This window comes from Musca vetustissima, unplaced genomic scaffold (genome assembly GCF_032173495.1).
Source record: "Musca vetustissima isolate MV318-11 ecotype Yass unplaced genomic scaffold, APGP_CSIRO_Mvet_v1 utg54907, whole genome shotgun sequence".
Taxonomy (NCBI): Eukaryota; Metazoa; Arthropoda; class Insecta; order Diptera; family Muscidae; genus Musca; species Musca vetustissima.
In genome coordinates, this window is record NW_026877012.1 from 1 (window position 1) to 20,294 (window position 20,294).

The 20,294-nt window shown below is 34.5% G+C and overlaps 1 protein-coding gene across 1 annotated transcript; it reads right to left on the reverse strand.

Annotated features, from left to right (window-relative positions):
- Positions 1–2,216: 2,216 nt before the first annotated feature.
- Positions 2,217–12,469, reverse strand: LOC133321530 (trissin receptor; the record flags this gene model as incomplete). The annotated part of the gene is made up of 3 exons (XM_061530613.1): positions 2,217–2,331; positions 2,600–2,819; positions 12,084–12,469. Coding segments are annotated over 3 exons (657 nt in total), but the record flags the coding sequence as incomplete, so codon positions are not given.
- Positions 12,470–20,294: the final 7,825 nt, after the last annotated feature.

Consider the following 20,294-nt stretch of genomic DNA (forward strand, 5'->3'; position numbering starts at 1 on the left):
TATATATTTACAATATTTAATTATATATAATAAGTTTTTAGTATAGAGACAAAAAGTATTGGGTTGCTGTTGAATATTAAGCTCATATGATTAATTTGGATATAATTAATTAATTAATAAATGTTAGCAAATGAGGTGTTTCTATGTTTAGAAATACCCTACAAGGTGTGGATTTATTAAAGAAAATTATTTGAAGCTCCATCTAGGCGTGGATTTATTAAAGAAAATTATTTGAAGCTCCATCTAGGCGTGGATTTATTAAAGAAAATTATTTGAAGCTCCATCTAGGCGTGGATTTATTAAAGAAAATTATTTGAAGCTCCATCTAGGCGTGGATTTATTAAAGAAAATTATTTGAAGCTCCATCTAGGCGTGGATTTATTAAAGAAAATAGGCGTGGATTTATTAAAGAAAATTATTTGAAGCTCCATCTAGGCGTGGATTTATTAAAGAAAATTATTTGAAGCTCCATCTAGGCGTGGATTTATTAAAGAAAATTATTTGAAGCTCCATCTAGGCGTAAATTTATTAAAGAAAATTATTTGAAGCTCCATCTAGGCGTGGATTTATTAAAGACAATTACTTGAAGCTCCATCTAGGCGTGGATTTATTAAAGACAATTACTTGAAGCTCCATCTAGGCGTGGATTTATTAAAGAAAATGATTTGAAAAAGGCGTGGATTTATTAAAGAAAATTATTTGAAGCTCCATCTAGGCGTGGATTTATCAAAGAAAAATTATATGAAGCTTCATCTAGGCGTGGATTTATTAAAGAAAATTATTTGAAGATCCATCTAGGCGTGGATTTATTAAAGAAAATTATTTGAAGATCCATCTAGGCGTGGATTTATTAAAGAAAATTATTTGAAGCTCCATCTAGGCGTGGATTTATCAAAGAAAAATTATATGAAGCTTCATCTAGGCGTGGATTTATTAAAGAAAATTATTTGAAGGTCCATCTAAGGCGTGGATTTATTAAAGAAAATTATTTGAAAGTCCCTCAAGGTGTGGATTTATTAAAGAATATTTTTTCAACGACCATAAAATTCTTGTATTTATTAAAGAAAATTATTTCAAAGTCCATCTAAGGCGTGGATTTATTAAAGAAAATTATTTGAAGCTCCATCTAAGGCGTGGATTTATTAAAGAAAATTATAGTAAGGTCCATCTAGGTGTGGATTTATTAAAGAAAATTATTTGAAGCTCCATCTAGGCGTGGATTTATTAAAGAAAATTATTTGAAGCTCCATCTAGGCGTGGATTTATTAAAGAAAATTATTTGAAGCTCCATCTATGCGTGGATTTATTAAAGAAAATTATTTGAAGCTCCATTAAGGCGTGGATTTATTAAAGAAAATTAAAGCTCCATAAGGCGTGGATTTATTAAAGAAAATTATTTGAAGCTCTATCTAGGCGTGGATTTATTAAAGAAAATTATTTGAAGCTCCATCTAGGCGTGGATTTATTAAAGAAAATTATTTGAAGCTCCATCTAGGCGTGGATTTATTAAAGAAAATTATTTGAAGCTCCATCTAGGCGTGGATTTATTAAAGAAAATTATTTGAAGCTCCATCTAGGCGTGGATTTATTAAAGAAAATTATTTGAAGCTCCATCTAGGCGTGGATTTATTAAAGAAAATTATATGAAGCTCCATCTAGGCGTGGATTTATTAAAGAAAATGTATACGAAGCTCCATCTAGGCGTGGATTTATTAAAGAAAATCATTTGAAGCTCCAACTAGGCGTGGATTTATTAAAGAAATACGAAGCTCCATCTAGGCGTTGATTTATTAAAGAAAATTATTTGAAGCTCCATCTAGGCGTGGATTTATTAAAGAAAATTAAATTCTTTATTAAAATAAATCTAAATCTCTTGCAGAATAACATCATATGCCAAATAAAAAAAAAACATAAAACAATTGCCAAAAAATCTGACATAGGTCTAAGTTTAAATGGAATTACAGGGGTCTTGTAAGCTCTTTGAAGTTCTTTTTTATTTGTATTTCTTATAAAATTAATTTACCTTAAAAAACTAAATTTGTAATAAAATATACAAACATACATACACATATGTTGAAACTTTCTTCTTAATCGTATGGAAGATAGCTTTGCCAAAAAAAGGAAAACCTTACCAAAAATATTCTCCAAGTCTACCTTCCTTATTAAATTTTTGGCCGATTGAAACAATTCACCAAACCAAATTGTGTGCGCCATCAGGGGGATGGAATGACTTTAAGTCTTTTCACCAAAAAATTTCCTTTGCCAGCGAAACAGAGGTCATCATAGCTGATCGTTGCCAATGTGTGTGGTATCTGTTGGCAGGGAATGGGTCTAGAAGTTGGCCAAAAGAGAAAAAAAACAACAAAGACAAAAATGTAGTCAGCAAGCACGAAAGGAAATATAGCGAATAATTGATGGTTGGCCTTTGCCAGGAGAATCGCTAACATTTCAGATTCTTTTTTCTTGGGTTTGGCCTTTTGCCCTGCTGACCAACCATTTTGGCGAAAGCAGAACAAAAATCCAAACAAAGAACCGAAAGTACTTTTCATTTTCCTTTTAAAGCCCAACACCATCACTTGGCTCCATCACTTCTACTTACCTGTAATGCCTGTCGTTTGTGATGCATCGATGAATTTGTTGATGATTTTGTTTTACTTTTACGCCACGAGCACATCAGCAGTTCCTTCATACCTTTGCGGAAGTTGCGGCTCAAAAACGCATACAGCAGGGGATTGATGCCCGAATTGAAGTACGTAACGAGAAAGGTAAGGGGCGTTAGTAAAGCATTAAAATTCGAATCGCCACGATATGAACGAGACCTGAAAGACAAAGAAGAAAGAAAATATATGAGGATGTAAAGTTTGGCAAAGTATTTTTTTTCATAATGAGAAATGACAAATTGTTTGGACAAGGGAGTTTCGCAATAATTGACGAAGCAATACAAATACTAAAAGTTAAATATTATTTTTGGGGAGAAACTTGTTATTGAAAGTCAACAGGGCAAGAAATGATTGTGGAACAATATCATCCTCTGGAGGAGGCCATAAAGCTCCTAAAGATGGATGGTTTATTACTTACGTTAAATTTTTTAAATAATTTTTTCTAAGGTCGATTCAAGGCGTAGATTTTTAGAACAAATTTCTTCAAGGGTCTATATAAGGCGTAGATTTCTTAAATAATTTTATTTCTAGGGTCTATACAAGGCGTAGATTTTTTAAATAATTTTTTCAAGGGTCTATACAAGGCGTAGATTTTTTAAATAATTTTTTCAAGGGTCTATACAAGGCGTAGATTTTTTAAATAATTTTTTCAAGGGTCTATACAAGGCGTAGATTTTTTATAACATCAATCGGACGTATTGATATTGAATTGCTGTCATATGAATAAATCCTCTTACAGTGCAATTAAAAGCTAAGGTTTGGAATGGCATAATACGCCACAATTGTGGGTAATAATTAATTGATGGAGATTTCAATATATTTTGGAATTTCGAAATTAATCTCTGTCAACTTAAATGGTCTTCCATTTGAAGGTAAGTCAATTGTATAATATTTGACATTACAGTGCTGTCAATGTGGTAGGTAGATAGGTAGATAAAAGAGGATTATTTTTATTGGGAACATTTGCATAAGGATAATGGATGATATTCAATTTGCAATTTTTTACAGGTGTGGATTTTTAAAGAATATTTTTTCTAGGGTCATAAGAAGGCATGGATTTGTTAAACATATGTATATTTTTAATAAATGCACGCATTGTCCCTAGCAAGACGTGTATTTATTAAAAAAAATCGAGGTTCACAACAAGGCGTGTATTTTTTAAAAAGGGGCATCAAATCAGCAAGTCGTGGATTTTTAAAAAAATATTTTTTCAATGGTCACAACAAATCGTAGATTTTTAAAAAATATTTTTACAAGGGTCATATTTTCAAAAAAATGTTTGGATTTTAAAAAATATTTTTACAAGGGTCATATTTTTAAGGCTCAAAAAACGGCTTGGATTTTTAAAAAAATAATTTTTCCAAAGGTCATAATTTTTAAGGCTCACAAAAATGCTTGGAATTGAAAAAAAATATTTTTTCAATGGTCATATTTTTCAAGGCTCAAAAACAGACTGGATTTTTAAAAAATGTTTTTTCGAGGCTCAAAAAAGGCCTGGATTTTTAAAAAAATGTTTCTCAAATTATAGCGTGTCAAAAGCCACATACATACAAAACGTCACCCACCATAGCATCGACCACGCATGACGTCCCCATGAGTACTAGGAACGAGTGCATACGCATTTGCTCGCGTCAGCTGCTCTATCATATAATTCTCATTTACGTTGTGACTGAAGTATTTCACTTTCATCTACTGAGGGCTTGCCATTGCATAGGCTTGTTATTTATACCCTTCACCACACTGTGGTACAGGGTATTATATCTTTGTGCATATGTTTGTAACAGGCAAAAGGAAACGAGATAGACACATGGTTCCTTTTGGGAATATGCATAGAATCACATTCTAAGTCGATTTATGCATGTCCGTCTGTCTGTCTGTCCATGTTAAATTGTAAACAAAGTAAAGGTCGCATTTATAATCCGAATCACTTATTTGGCCCAAGAACGAACCTTGTTGAAATTGGAAAAAAACGGTTCAGATTTAGATATAGCGCCCATATATATTTTCGACCGATTTAATGTAAATGGCGCACCAAAGTCCCTATATATCTTTCGATTTGCACGAAATTTGGCACAGCGTAATGACTTAGGTCTAGAATGATGTGTGCTAAGTTTCGTGAAAATCGGTTCAGATTTAGATATAGCGCCCATATATATTTTCGACCGATTTAATGTAAATGGTGCACCAAAGTCCCTATATATCTTTCGATTTGCACGAAATTTGGCACAGCGTAATGAATTAGGTCTAGAATGATGTGTGCTAAGTTTCATGAAAATCGGTTCAGATTTAGATATAGGAACCATATATATTTTTGTCCGATTTAATGTAAGTGGTACACCAAAGTCCCTATTTAACATTCGATTTGCACGAAATTTTACATAGGGTACCGTAATAGGTCCAGAATGATATGTGCTAAGTTTCGTAAAAATCGGTTCAGATTTACATATACCTCCTATATGTACTTTCGTCCGATTTTAAGTAAATGGTGCACTAAAAACTCATAGCTAGGGCGATTGACACAACGTACTGAAATTAATATAAATTAATCTCTGCAAGTACCCTTGAAATGGGTTCAGATTTAGATATAGCATAGCTTACATGTATAATTTCGACCTATTCATGTTGATTGTACACCAAATAATCAATAGGTGCCTGATTGATATTATATTTTAAACAGTGAAACATACCAAAATTTCTTTTAAATCTACTTACAAAATTTAGAATAGATTGCAGAATGGCATGTGTTGGGATTAATGTAAGTCGGTTTACTCATAGATAAAGATCGCATTTTAAGTTCGGATACGTATGTATAATATACCAAAGTGGTGAAGGGTATCATATAGTCGCCCCAGTCCGACCTTACTACTTTCCTTACTGGTTTATATTAAAATAGTTATCTGATTTGTTCCGCGTTTTGGGTTTGGTTCTAAGACTCTGTTGTAATTATTTCACCTGCGGAGGATATCGAAAACGTTATGATACCTACAGATTTTCAGTATTTTTAATAGTTAGCGTAAAGAAATGTAATTTGATGCAAAAATGTTAATTTCGAAATAGAGCTATATGTGTTCTTATTTAAGCCGAAATAAAACCTGTCTATATTGGTGATGGCCTTTTGAATTTTTTGGTATAGGTCCACTTTTGGGTATGTACCCTATATTTCCGATGCTAGTATCTGCTAATATATCCAAAGTTCGACCCGGCCGAAATTAACGCTTTTTTCACTTGATTTTTTTTTTGAGCTCAATTCAAGGCGTAGATTTTTAAATTATTTTTTCCCTGAAATCTATAATAAAATAAATCTTGTGTAGGTTGCTCCTTTGTATATAAACCACAGTTTTATAAGAAAAACAAACAAAGACAACTTATCAAAGGATATCTATCACTAACATATTTAGTTTCATTTATTAATGCTCTCATAACCTTTGACACCCACATAAAACTTTACAATGTCCTATTTGATGTTGTTTTCTGTCTCTCCTTTTGTTGCTACGTCACATGAGTGGTGTCCTTTAAAAACAGAGATATTTACCCACACACTATTTGTTTTTTTTTTTTTCAAGGTATTGTGTCTGTTGGTGATAATGGGTTTGTCGGTATAAAAATCCAATTATCTACGGTGCCAATCTGTTATTTTTTTTTTAAACTTCATTATATAACACAATTTCGTTCATAATCAATGTAATTTGTAATGGTTTGTCGTGTAGGTTGTCTTTTTGAAATTCCATTTAATGTGTTGTACGGTAGATAACAACAAAAAAAAAATAAATGAAACCAAAAAGTCAACTCAAAAAGGATGATTGCTAGATTATCTACTTAAATGCTTTTAATTAAATACAAAATACACAGCAACATGTGTGTGTGCGTATGGAAATCGAAATGGAGGTCGGCAGAGGTGGGCCATATTATAAGCTGTGACAAATTGAGTTGAAAGTATATTGAAAAATATTTTTTTTTTATAAATTCACGCCTTGGCTTTTGAAAACATATTCTTTAAAAATCTACGCCTTTTTATGGTCTTGAAAAAATATGGCCCGTGAAAAAATATTCTATAAAAATCTACCCCTTTTTATGGTCTTTAAAAAATCCACGCCTTGTTATGGCCTTTGAAAAATATTCTTTAAAAAATCCACGCCTTGTTATGGCCTTTGAAAAAATATTCTTTAAAAAATCCACGCCTTGTTATGGCCTTTGAAAAAATATTCTTTAAAAAATCCACGCCTTGTTATGGCCTTTGAAAAAATATTCATTAAAAAATCCACGCCTTGTTATGGCCTTTGAAAAAATATTCTTTAAAAAATCCACGCCTTGTTATGGCCTTTGAAAAAATATTCTTTAAAAACTTCACGCATTGTTATGGCCTTTGAAAAAAATATTCTTTAAAAAATCCCTCTTTGTTGTGGCCTTTGAAAAAACATTCTTTAAGAAATCCACGCCTTGTTATGGACCATGAAAATACATTTTTAAACCAGTGTGCGGAGCAGTTTTATCGGCCGGGGCCGAACATGCGATACCCTACACAACTACCACGGAACTCTAACTTTCAGCGGATTTTTATTCCGAGCATGGGCAATATTTCGTTATATTTGGACCATCTTGCCCGATTAGAGTTCAACAGAACCATCTCCCTACACTGACATATTTGCCGAATAACATGAATAGGTCGAAATTTTATATGGAAGCTATGCTATATCTAAATCTCAACCGATTTCAAGGAAACTTGCCCGAGATTAATTCATATTAATTTCAGTACGTTTTGTCAATCGGCCTAGCTATGGGTCTTTAGTACACCATTTACTTAAAATCGGACGAAAGTAGAAAACTTGACACACGAATGGTTATAATAAGTTCAGTACATTGTACAAAATTGTGTGCGGGTCGGCCAATCTTTGGTTCTTTAGTGCACAATTTACATTAATTCGGACGAAAATATTAATTGGAGATATATATAAATTTGAACCGATTTTCACGACACTTAGCACACATCATTGTGGATCCAATTCAGTTCCCTACGCACAATTTCGTGCAAATCGAAACATATATAAGGACTTTGGTGCCCCATTTACCTTAAATCGGACGAAAATATATATGGCAACTATATCTAAATCTGAACCGATTTTCACGAAACTTAGCACACATCATTCTGGACCTAATTCAGTACCCTATGCCAAGTTTCGTGCAAATCAAAAGATATATAGGGACTTTGACATTTATATAAAATCGGACAAAACTATATATGGCAGCTATATCTGAATCTTCGCGAAACTTAGCACACGTCATTTTGGACCTAATTCAGTACCCTATGCACAATTTCGTGCAAATCGAAACTTATATAAGGACTTTGGTGCCCCATTTACCTTAAATCGGACGAAAATATATATGGGAGCTATATATAAATCGGACCCGATTTATCCAAAACTTAGCACACATCATTCTGGACCTATTTCAGTACCCTATGTCAAGTTTCGTGCAAATCGAAAGATATATACAGACTTCGCTGCACCATTTACATAAAATCGGACAAAATTAAATGTGGGAGCTATATCTATATCTGAACCGATTTTCACGAAACTTGGCACACATCATTCTGCACCTTATGCATTGCACTGTGCCAAATTTCGTGCAAATCGAAAGATATATAGGGACTTTGGTACACCATTTACCTTAAATCGGACGAAAATATACATGGGAGCATTATCTAAATCTGAACCGATTTTTCCCAATTTCAATAGGGTTCGTCCATGGGCCAAACAAATGAGCTGTGCCAAATTTCAATCAATTCTGATTATAAATGCGACCTGTACTTTGGTTACAATTTAACACGGACATACATAAATCGACTCTGAAAGTGATTCTATGCATATTCTCAAAAGGAACCATGTGTCTATCTCGTTTCCTTTTGCCTATTACAAACACAAAGACATAATACCCTGTACCACAGTGCGGTGAAGGGTATAAAAAATTGTGACATTATACCATACACAACTACAACATTAATTTTCTGTATATCTATATCCTGAGCCTGGGCAATATTGGCACTCACTGCCGAATTCAATTTTTGTTTTATATTCGTTACATTTGTCCCGTCGAATATTGGTCGGATCCATTTCTTCGCTTTCCAGAAAAACAGACAAAAACTAAAGTTCTTGCTATATTTTATGAATGGAGCCCTAAAAAAAAAATATTTTTGTGTCCCTTAATAAATGTTTTTTTTAATCACGACGACTATAACTGATAAATTAAAACTTTTATTAAAAAATTCACGACTAAAGCTGACCAATTTAAAAATATTTTTGAAAAATCCACGCCTATTGGTGACCCTTAAAAATATGTTTTTATAAACACACGCCTATTGGTGACCCTTAAGAATATTCTCTAATAAATCCACCCCTTGGATGGGTCTTGAATAAATATTCCGTAAGACTGTAGCGAGGTGGTTTACACCACCTCATGTCCGTTGTAGGACATACACTTATGCCATTGGAGGCCTGTTTTGTGCTCTAGGAAGGAAAGGTATTTAGACTAAATTATTCTTAATCCTTGGTCTCCCTATTCTTCTAGGAATTCTGTGTTCGTGCTGAAGTAATTAGTATTTTCCATTTACACCCCATTAGGTCATTTAGTGCAGGAATAGTGTCATTTTTCAAGAATTGGGTTCGGATGCATGCAAAAACCGGGCACGTACATAGGAAATGTTCCAACGTTTTGTTGTCTTCCCCACACGCTCTATACCTGCTACTTCCCGCACACCCAATCTTGTGTATATGTGACTGCAGGCTAAGATGTCCTGTGAGAATACCTAACAGTCTGCTTAGTTCTTTCTTGTTTAGCGTAAGTATTTGCTTAGTCTTATACTCATTTGGGTCTCCCCATAAGATGTTTGTGCTTTTTCCAATCCTCTCGTTATTCCAGAGTGTTTTGTGCGCCTCTTTCGCCCATGACCTCATTTCTAGACGTGACGCGCTAAAAGGTTTTGCACTGTTCATATCTATGTTGATTAGGTCAGTAGTACGTCTGGCGAGTTGGTTGGCTATCTCGTTTCCTATGACTCCTGAGTGACCCGGTACCCATATTATACGTACAAGACCGTGTAGTGAGAAATTGTTTATCGTTTTGATGCATTCCAATACCGTTTTTGATGTAATTGTTGTGGATGTTGTTGCATTAATAGCATGTTTATTATCTGTCATAATATTTGTGTTATTATGTCCAGAGTTAGAGCTTAACCAGAGTTAGAGCTTAGACTTTCCGTTATAGCTTGAACCTTCACCTGTAGGATCGTATTGTGATCTGGCAGGCGAAGTGAGATTTCAGTCTCCGGTTCTTCAGTAAAAAGTCCCGAATCCCGTCTTTCCCGCTAGCCGAGAGCCATCCGTGTAACAACAGTTCCCCGGAGGCATATGTGCTAGTGTTCCGCTGTCCCATGAGTCTCTGTCCGGTATCAGGATTTCACATGATGTGATTACTCTTGTTTCAAATATTCGGTCTAACTCAAAATGGATAATTGAGCATCCGATCGTAGCGTGTAGTATATTATATTAAAGTAACCGAGAGTGAAAAGAACCTAGTTTTAGATTCCATATTCAGAATACTTCGCTTTATTTACTCTTAAATTTATACACAGATCTCATATACTTATATTATTAAAGACTGCAACGTCAGATGCTACGGCTGTTGGTTTTACAGGAACTCAGGTTTGCTGGTTCTGGCGATCTGGAGTGAATTCCGGCCCTACTGCTGCTTCCGCTATAAGTCTTGATGCTGTCCTAGGTTTCAACCCCTCTCTATGAAAGGCTCTTTATGTCGTTTTTTTAACTTTCCTCTCTATAAAGGCCCACGACGGCTCTTTATTTCGAGTTGGTTAATCACGGATAATTATCAATTACTTCTTTCCATTGACAGCTCAATAATGTCAAACATTATACAATTGACTTCCCTACCTACCTTCAAATGGAAGTCCATTTAAGTTGAGAGAGATTATTTTTGAAATTCAGAAAATATAGTAAAAATTCTCATCAATTAATTATTACTCACAATGAGAATGTCATAATATGACACTCTAAATATTAGCTTTAAATTACACTGTAAGAGGATTTATTTTTCATTTGACAGACAAGGAATTCAATGTCAACATTGTAGGAAGAAATTGTGACAGGATATTAAAAAGAACAAATAAGCAAAGGCTACAGATTGGAGTTCCAGCTGCTTCGTTTATATGAATTGATAATTATGTATATCCTTCACATTTTTTAAAGAATATTTTTCAAGGACCAGCACATGGCGTAGATTTTTTAAAGAACAATTTTCAGAGACATTCACAAGGCATAGATTTTTTAAAGAATATTTTTAGGGACATTCACAAGGCGTAGATTTTTTAAGGAATGATTTTTCAGGGACCTTCACAAGGCGTAGATTTTTTAAAGAATATTTTTCAGGGACCTTCACAAGGCGTAGATTTTTTAAAGAATATTTTTCAGGGACCTTCACAAAACGTAGATTTTTTAATGAATATTTTTGAGGGACCTTCACAAGGCGTAGATTTTTTAAAAAATACTTTTCAAAGGCCAGCCAAGGCGTAGATTTTTTAAAGAATGCTTTTCAAAGGCCATCCAAGGCGTAGATTTTTTAAAGAATACTTTTCAGAGGCCACCATAAGGCGTGGATTTTTTAAAGAATATTTTTCAGAGGCCACCATAAGGCGTGGATTTTTTAAAGAATATTTTTCAGAGGCCACCATAAGGCGTGGATTTTTTAAAGAATATTTTTCAGAGACATTAGCAAGGCGTAGATTTTTTAAAGAATGATTTTTCAGGGACATTCATAAGGCGTAGATTTTTTAAAGAATATTTTTCAGAGACCTTCACAAAGTGAGTTGAAGACCGTCTGGCGTATAGAGCTGGAATTTAGCATACCTTTAAAGCCACGCTTTAGTTAACCTATGGAGCAGGAAAATAGTGTACCTATACAAACTTCATTCATAAGATCTCCTTTAATTTCTTCAATTTAAGTTTTATTTATTTATTTTTTTATTATTTCAAACATTTTTTGATCTGGTCACGAAGTTCTCACATAAGACACCGTAAAGTGTTATCATAACTTCTTATGAAGGCAATAATTTAACATATTCTCGAAGACTTTAAAATAAAACATAAAAATAAAACATTCATTCAGAACAAAAACCCTCTCCGGCAACATCAGGCGTATGGGTAACATATTTGTATTTTACGAGACCACATAATAACAATCATACGCACCACCAGGACACAACTACCAACACAATTGTCTCTGCTGTAAGCACAATATTAACTGCTGTACTCTTTGGTCTGGAGATGACTTTATTTTGAACTAGTCACAACATATCATAATCTCTCCCTATCGCACTGACTCACACACACACACACACAAATATAAATTTCTACTTACCAGTATTGCCACATCTTCCTGGCATGATATGGTAAATTGCACAAAGCAAATGTCAAGACAAAGATAATCAACATCCGGACAACGCCTCGCCGGGCACGTAAAACATTATTCGACGAATGGGATATGTGGGAGACACGTTGACTGCCGCTGCCGCCGTGCAGACTGTTGTTGTGATGATTATGATGTAGATGATGGGAGCGTGGATAGTGATGGTGATGATGATGCGAGTTGTTGCCGGATGTGAGGGCTGTGGCCTGGTTCGCGGGTGGCTGTTGCAACTGCTGCTGCTGTTGTTGATGTGTCAAGTGATTGTGGTGGTGATGGTGTTGAAAGAAACTCGTTTTACGACAGGCCGATACCACAGGACGATCAGCATCTAGAGATACCTAGAAAAGGTTGTGTGGTAAAAAAAGATATAAAAAAGAGGAAGAAGAAAAAGACATTGATATGAAATAGAGAATAGTGTTTTGGGGGAGGTATCATAAAAATCGAACATAAACATGTTTTTTTCCAAAAAAAAAATATTAAGTTGTGCTATTTAATAGGATATATGTTAAGATATCAAGGATGCACGAAAATTGACACAAAGTGTCTTAAGCAACAACAAAGAAAACAAAAACAGGACGTAAAAGGATGTGAGGTTTTAAGGAATATTTTTGAAAGATATCTCAAAGAATATTTTTCATGGACCATCGAGGCGTGGAGTTATTAAATAATATTTTTAAGGACCTAAAAAGGCGTGGATGTTTTAAAGAACATTTTTTCAAGGACCTACATAAGGCGTGGATTTTTTTAAAGAACATTTTTTCAAGGACCTACATAAGGAGTGGATTTTTAAATAATATTTTTTCAAGGACATACATAAGGAGTGGATTTTTAAATAATATTTTTTCAGGGACCTCAATAAGGTTCGATTTTTATACCCTACACAACTATGTTGTCAGGGTATTATAGCGTTGTGCAGCCCCAAAAGTTTGTAACGCCGCGAAATATTGGTCCTAGACCCACCTTTAAGTATACCGATCGTCATATCTCGACTAGCTGAGTCGATCTAGACATGTGTGTCTATCCATCCATGTCCACAGTTATGGACCAATCTTCATGTATGATGGGTTCTGGCCAATGAAGACCCCTATTTTTGATAAAGATCGGATAATATTTAGGGGATGAAATGGACCAAATACTAATTTTTTCGGGTTTTCTGGTCGCTCCAAAGGCCGCAATTATGGCCCAAACATCGCGAATTTTTACAGGGAGAAGAGGATAGGACCAAAGAATAAACATTCCTGTTTTGATAAAGATCGGTCAATTTTGTGCGAGTCAAATGGACCTTGATGTTTGTGGAAAAATAATAAAATTTGTATTCTATACCGTACATATTTACTCCTGAAGGACATAGACCCAAAATGTTGATAGTATATCGAAGAGGAGTGGTTGACCTTTAAATCGATACCAATTATATTGTAGTATGTATTCGGATGTGGGAGTTACACTAAAATATTTACTGGTGGTTACGTATTCATATAGTATTTAGTAACCCATTACCACACTAGAGGGCGGAAATATAGAGCTGATCACTTTGAAATGTTCCGCGAGGTCCCAGTTATGGTCAAGGACAACGCCTATAATTTTCGGTGATGATCAGACAATCATATAGGGATGAAGTGGGCCGAAAAGTTAATTTTTTGTATTTTTTCGAATCGATCGATAGACCAAAATTGAAAGCTCAACATCACAACACAACCCAAGGTAAAGGGAATCTGGGCAAGTAATTTGAAGGGCTGTAGTGAATATTAGTAATTTTTGTTGACCTCTAGTCGGTCAAGAGGGTACAAATATCGCGATTATGGTTACAAATATCACAGAAAGTTAGATTTTCGTGGGAGTTGTGTAGGGTATCATATGGTCGGCCCCCTTAGACTACATAGCTACGCTCACTGGTTTAAAGAATATTTTTATAGACTAGCATGAGGCGTAGATGTTTTAAAAAATATATTTTTAAGGGCTAGCATAAGAGACATTTCTCAGAGAGTTCCCTACAGAACTCAGGCCCGGAGTCTTTGGCCTGCAAAATAATAAACTGCTGATTATGAAGTAGGAAGTCTTCCACAGAGAGGACAACGAAGAGGTGACCATCCTTGTGGTGGACTTGGACAGGTCTTCAATGTGCGTGTCTGGCTAAGGCGCTCTACTTGTCCAACGCTGTCTAATTCATCATATTGGTAATGTAGTAGGAAAATTGGGGTAATGGAAGCAAATCGCATTAAATATTTTATACAATTACGAATAGGTGACACTGCTAATCACATGTACATAGTTATCGACAATACATCTATGGTTTGTGTCTATGCTATCGATCACAGGGCGACATAGATATTTTAAAATACATTTACTGCATGTCTCCTCGATATTACAGCGGTGAGTGGTGTCTATACTATCGATCGCAGGACGACATAAATATTTTAAAATATTTGCTGCTTCTCTTCCCTATCATTAACATAAATATTGCGATCCAATGTATCAGTAAATTGTAAATAAAATTAAATATTCAGGAATTTTGGTTGATCTGTAGACCCTAAGAAGGAACGACGTTTGATTTCCCTAAAAAATATTTAAATCTCATGAAGTTCGCTTTTTTAAAATAATCGCTAAATCTAAGGACTAGCATAGGATACATTCCTCAATTACAAATTGGATCAGAGATCCCTACAGAACTCAGGCCCACAGTCTTTGGCTGCAAAACAACAAACTGCTGATTATAAAGTGGGAAGTCTTCCACAGAGAGGACAACGAAGAGGTGACCCTCCTTGTGGTGGACCTGTACAGGTCTTCAATGTGTGTGTCTGGCTAAGGCGCACTACTTTCCAACGCTGTCTAATTCATTATTGGTAATGTAGTAGGAAAATTGGGGGAATGAAATCAAATCAAATTAAATAGTTTATAGAATTACGCATAGGTGGCACTGCTAATCACATGTACATAGTTATCGACAATATGTATATGGTTTGTGTCTATGCTATTGATCACAGGGCAACATAAATATTTTGAAATACATTTACTGATTATCCCCTCGACATTACAGCGGTGAGTTGTGTCTATACCATCGATCGCAGGACAACTTAATTATTTTAAAATGGTTGGTGCTTGTCTCCTCTATGATAGATATACAAAATACGGTCTAATGGAAATTCCGTAAATTATATAAAAATAATGAATAGATTAGGGAATTTTAGTTGGCCTGCCGCTCAAGCTGTCCGGATATCAGCGTTTAATAAAATAAAATATTTAAATCTCCTGAAGTTCACTTTTTTAAGATAATCCCTTAATCTCAAAATTGTTATCCCATTGGTCTTTGTGTCCAATGCTTTATTGAAATAAAAAAATGGCCACCTTAAATGACTTCCTTCATCCACAAATTGTGTTGTCTTCCTTTACCCTTCTATGAGATAAAGGAAAATCACATTAACATGTTGTTTGCTTTTTTGCAAACTTCATTCCCATTAACATGTACTTGCTATGGCCAAAAAATAAAAATTACGCATTTTGTTTGCCCCCGTTAGAAGGATATTTAGGATTCAAGTGAGGTACATTTTTTTTTGTTGTCCTTCTAAAAATGAGTTTGTCTATGGCAAATGTTGTGTCTTGTTTCCCTTCCTTTATCTGCTTATTCTCCTGTTTTTTTCTTTTTCCTTTTTCTTAACTTTGTTTGCACGTACTTCCGTAATAAAATTTTGTTTAGCAAAAATTCAGCTTGTTTGGCGAAACATTGCATTTTATGAAACTTTTTTGTAGGTGGCTAAAGGATTGTAACGTGGAATGGCTATGGTCGGGTTATGCGCCACAAATTGTTTTGTATAAATTTTATACAGGAGTGAAATGTTCTGATTGAATCTTCGCTCCCTGCTTATTATACGCTATTATAAATTTCATTGTGTCAAAGGCTTTGACATTGTTTTCCTATGATTTGTTTAGATTTTTTTTACTTTGGATTTTCTTCCGTTTCCTTATTAAAACTTTTTGGAGAAATATTCAAAAGAATTTTGTATTAGCTGTAGGTTTTTTCGTCAGCCTTTACAACTTCCTATTAATTTATTTTTCGTGTGTACTTAAAACCTTAAATTTAATAGAAGAAAAACGTTGATTTGTTAAAGAAATTTATTTGTAGCTCCATCTAGGTGTGGATTTATTAAAGAAATTTATTTTAGGGGCCACCAAGGCGTGGATTTATTAAAGAAATTTATTTTAGGGGCCACCAAGGCGTGGATTTATTAAAGAAATTTATTTGCAACTCCATCTAGATGTGGATTTATTAAAGAAAATTATTTGAAGCTCCATCTAGGCGTGGATTTATTAAAGAAATTTATTTCAACTCCATCTAGGTGTGCGATTTATTAAAGAATTTATTTTGAAGGGCTCCATCTAGGCGTGGATTTATTAAAGAAAATTATTTGAAGCTCCATCTAGGCGTGAATTTATTAAATAAAATTATTTGAAGCTCCATCTAGCCGAGAATTTATTATTGAAGCACCATCAAGGCGTGGATTTATTAAAGAAAATTATTTGAAGCACCATCAAGGCGTAAATTTATTAAAGGAAATTATTTGAAGCACCATCAAGGCGTGAATTTATTAAAGAAAATTATTTGAAGCACCATCAAGGCGTGAATTTATTAAAGATAATTAATTTAAGGTCCTTCGAGGCGTGGATTTATTAAAGAAAATTAATTTAAGGTCCATCAAGGCGTGGATTTATTAAAGAAAATTATTTGAAGCTCCATCTAGGCGTGAATTTATTAAAGAAAATTAATTTAAGGTCCTTCGAGGCGTGGATTTATTAAAGAAAATTATTGTAAGGTCTATTAAGGCGTAGATTTATAAAAAAAACCCGTAAGGAAAGTAGTAAAGTCGGACGGGGCCGACTATATGATACCCTTCACCACTATGGGTATATTTTATCAGGAATATTAGCATGAAATTGGATGAAATAAAATATGTGATATTTATCTAAATGTGAATCTACGTAGATCTATCCATAAAGTATGTAAATCGACTTCAAACAAATATAAATGGGTCATCCGTTGGGCTATGTCTGTACTTCTAGAAAACGCAACTACATAATTCTATGCTCAATTTTGTACGTTGTGCAAAATTTGATGTCAAACTGACTAACATGAGGAGTTTGATGCCCAATTTACTTGAAATCGGGCGAAAATATATATGGATTAAGCGATTTCAAACAAACTTGTCACAGGATAGGTTATACTAATTTCAGAACGTTTTGTTCCTATTGGTTCTTGGTGCGTCAATTACTTAAAATCAATCTATAATAAAAGGGAGCTATATCTAAATCTGGACCGATTTTCACGAAACAACGCAGACATCACTCTAGGCTCAATTCAGTAAGTTATGCCAAATTTTGTGCAAAACGAAAGATATATAGGGACTTTGGTGCAACATTTACATGAAATCGGACGAAACTATATGTGGGAGCTATACAGAAATCTGGACCGATTTTCTCGAAACTTGGCAGACATCATTCTAGGCCTAAATGATTAGGCTGTACCAAATTTCGTGCAAATCAAAAGATATATAGGGACTTTGGGGCACCATTTACATGAAATCGGACGAAACTATATATGGAAGATATATCTAAATCAGGACCGATTTTCATGAAACTTGGCAGACATCATTCTGGGCTCAATTAAGTACGTTATGCCACATTTCGTGCAAATCGAAGGATATATAGGGACTTTGGTGCACCATTTACATGTAATCGGACGAAACTATATATGGGAGCTATATCTAAATCTGGACCGATTTTCTCGAAACTTGGCGGACATCATTCTAGGCTCATTTTCAGTACGTTATGCCAAATTTCGTGCAAATCGAAAGATATATAGGGACTTTAGGGCACCATTTACATGAAATCGGACGAAACTATATATGGGAGCTAATATCTAAATCTGGACCGATTTTCTCGAAACTTGGCAGACATCACTCTAGGCTTAATTCAGTACGTTATGCCAAATTTCGTGAAAATCAAAAGATATATAGGGACTTTGGGGCATCATTTATATGAAATCGGACGAAACTATATATGGGAGCTATATCTAAATCTGGACCGATTTCTCGAAACTTGGCAGACATCATTCTGGGCTCAATTAAGTACGTTATGCCAAATTTCGTGCAACTCGAAGGATATATAGGGACTTTGGTGCACCATTTACATGTAATCGGACGAAGCTATATATGGGAGCTATATCTAAATCTGGACCAATTTTCTCGAAACTTGGCAGACATCATTCCAGGCTTAATTCAGTACGTTATACCAAATTTCGTGCAAATCGAAAGATATATAAGAACATTAGGGCACCATTTACATGAAATCGGACGAAACTATATATGGGAGCTATATCTAAATCTGGACCGATTTTCACGAAAATTGGCAGACATCATTATAGGCCTAAATGATTAGCCTGTACCAAATTTCGTGCAAATCGAAAGATATATAGGGACCGTTTACATTAAATCGGTTAAATATATATATGGGAGCTATATCTAAATCTGAACCGATTTTTCCCAATTTCAATAGGGTTCGTCCTTGGGCCGAATAAGTGACCTATGCCAAATTTCATCCAATTCGGATCATAAATGCGACCTGTACTTTGTTTACAATTTAACATGGACAGACAGACAGACAGACAGACAGACGGACGGACGGACGGACATGCATAAATCGACTTAGAAAGTGATTCTATGCATATTCTCAAAAGGAACTATGGGTCTATCTCAATTATTTTTGCCTGTTACAAACATATGCACAAAGACATAATACCCTGTACCACAGTGTGGTGAAGGGTATAATTATTTGAAGCTCCATTAAGGCGTAGATTTATAAAAAAATTATTTGAAGCTCCATCTAGGCGTGAATTTATTAAAGAAATTTATTTGAAGCTCCATCTAGGCGTGAATTTATTAAAGAAAATTAATTTAAGGTCCTTCGAGGCGTGGATTTATTAAAGAAAATTATTTGAAGCTCCATCTAGGCGTAAATTTATTAAAGAAAATTATTTGAAGCTCCATCTAGGCGTGAATTTATTAAAGAAAATTATTTGAAGCTTCATCTAGGTGTGGATTTATTAAAGAAAATTATTTGAAGCTACATCTAGGCGTGGATTTATTAAAGAAAATTATTTTAAGGTCCAGTAAGGCCTAGATTTATAACAGAAAATTATTTTAAGGTCCAGTAAGGCCTAGATTTATAACAGAAAATTATTTTAAGGTCCAGTAAGGCCTAGATTTATTACAGAAAATTATTTTATGGTTACAAGGCGTGGAAAATTATTTTGCCTTTTTTAATGAACCTCTGTCTTAATTTATACCCTTCACCACTCTGTGGTACAGGGTATTATGTATTTATGCATATATTTGTAACATGCAAAGGGAAACTAGATAATCACACATTGTTCCTTTGGAGAATATGCATGGAATCACTTTGTATGTCGATTTATGCATGTCCGTCCGTCCGCCTGTCCGCCTTTCTGTCCATGTTAAATTTTAAACAAAGTACAGGTCGCATTTACGATCCGAATTGGATGAAATTTGGTACAGGTCACTTATTTGGCCCATGGACAAACCCTATTGAAATTGGGAATATCTGTTCAGATTTAGATATAGCTCCCATATATATTTTCGTCCGATTTAAGGTAAATGGTGCAGCAAAGGTCCTATATATCTTTCGATTTGCACGAAATTTGACTCAGTGTACTGAATTAAGCCAAGAATGATGTGTGTCAAGTTTCCTGAAAATCGCTTCAGATTTAAATATAGCTTCCATATATATATTCGTCCGATTTAATGTAAATGGTGCAGCAAAGGTCCTATATATCTTTCGATTTGGACGAAATTCGGCATAGCGCGCTAAATTAGGTCTAGAATGATGTGTGTCAAGTTTCGTGAAAATCGGTTCAGATTTAGATATAGCTCCCATAAATATTTTCGTCTGATTTAATGTAAGTTGTGCACCAAAGTCCTATATATGTTACGTTTTGCACGAAATTTGGCATAGCGCACTGAATTAGATCTAGATTGATGTGTGTCAAGTTTCCTGAAAATCGGTTCAGATTTCGATATAGCTCACATATATATTTTCATCCGATTTAAGGTAAATGGTGCAGCAAAGGTCCTACATATCTTACGATTTGCACGAAAT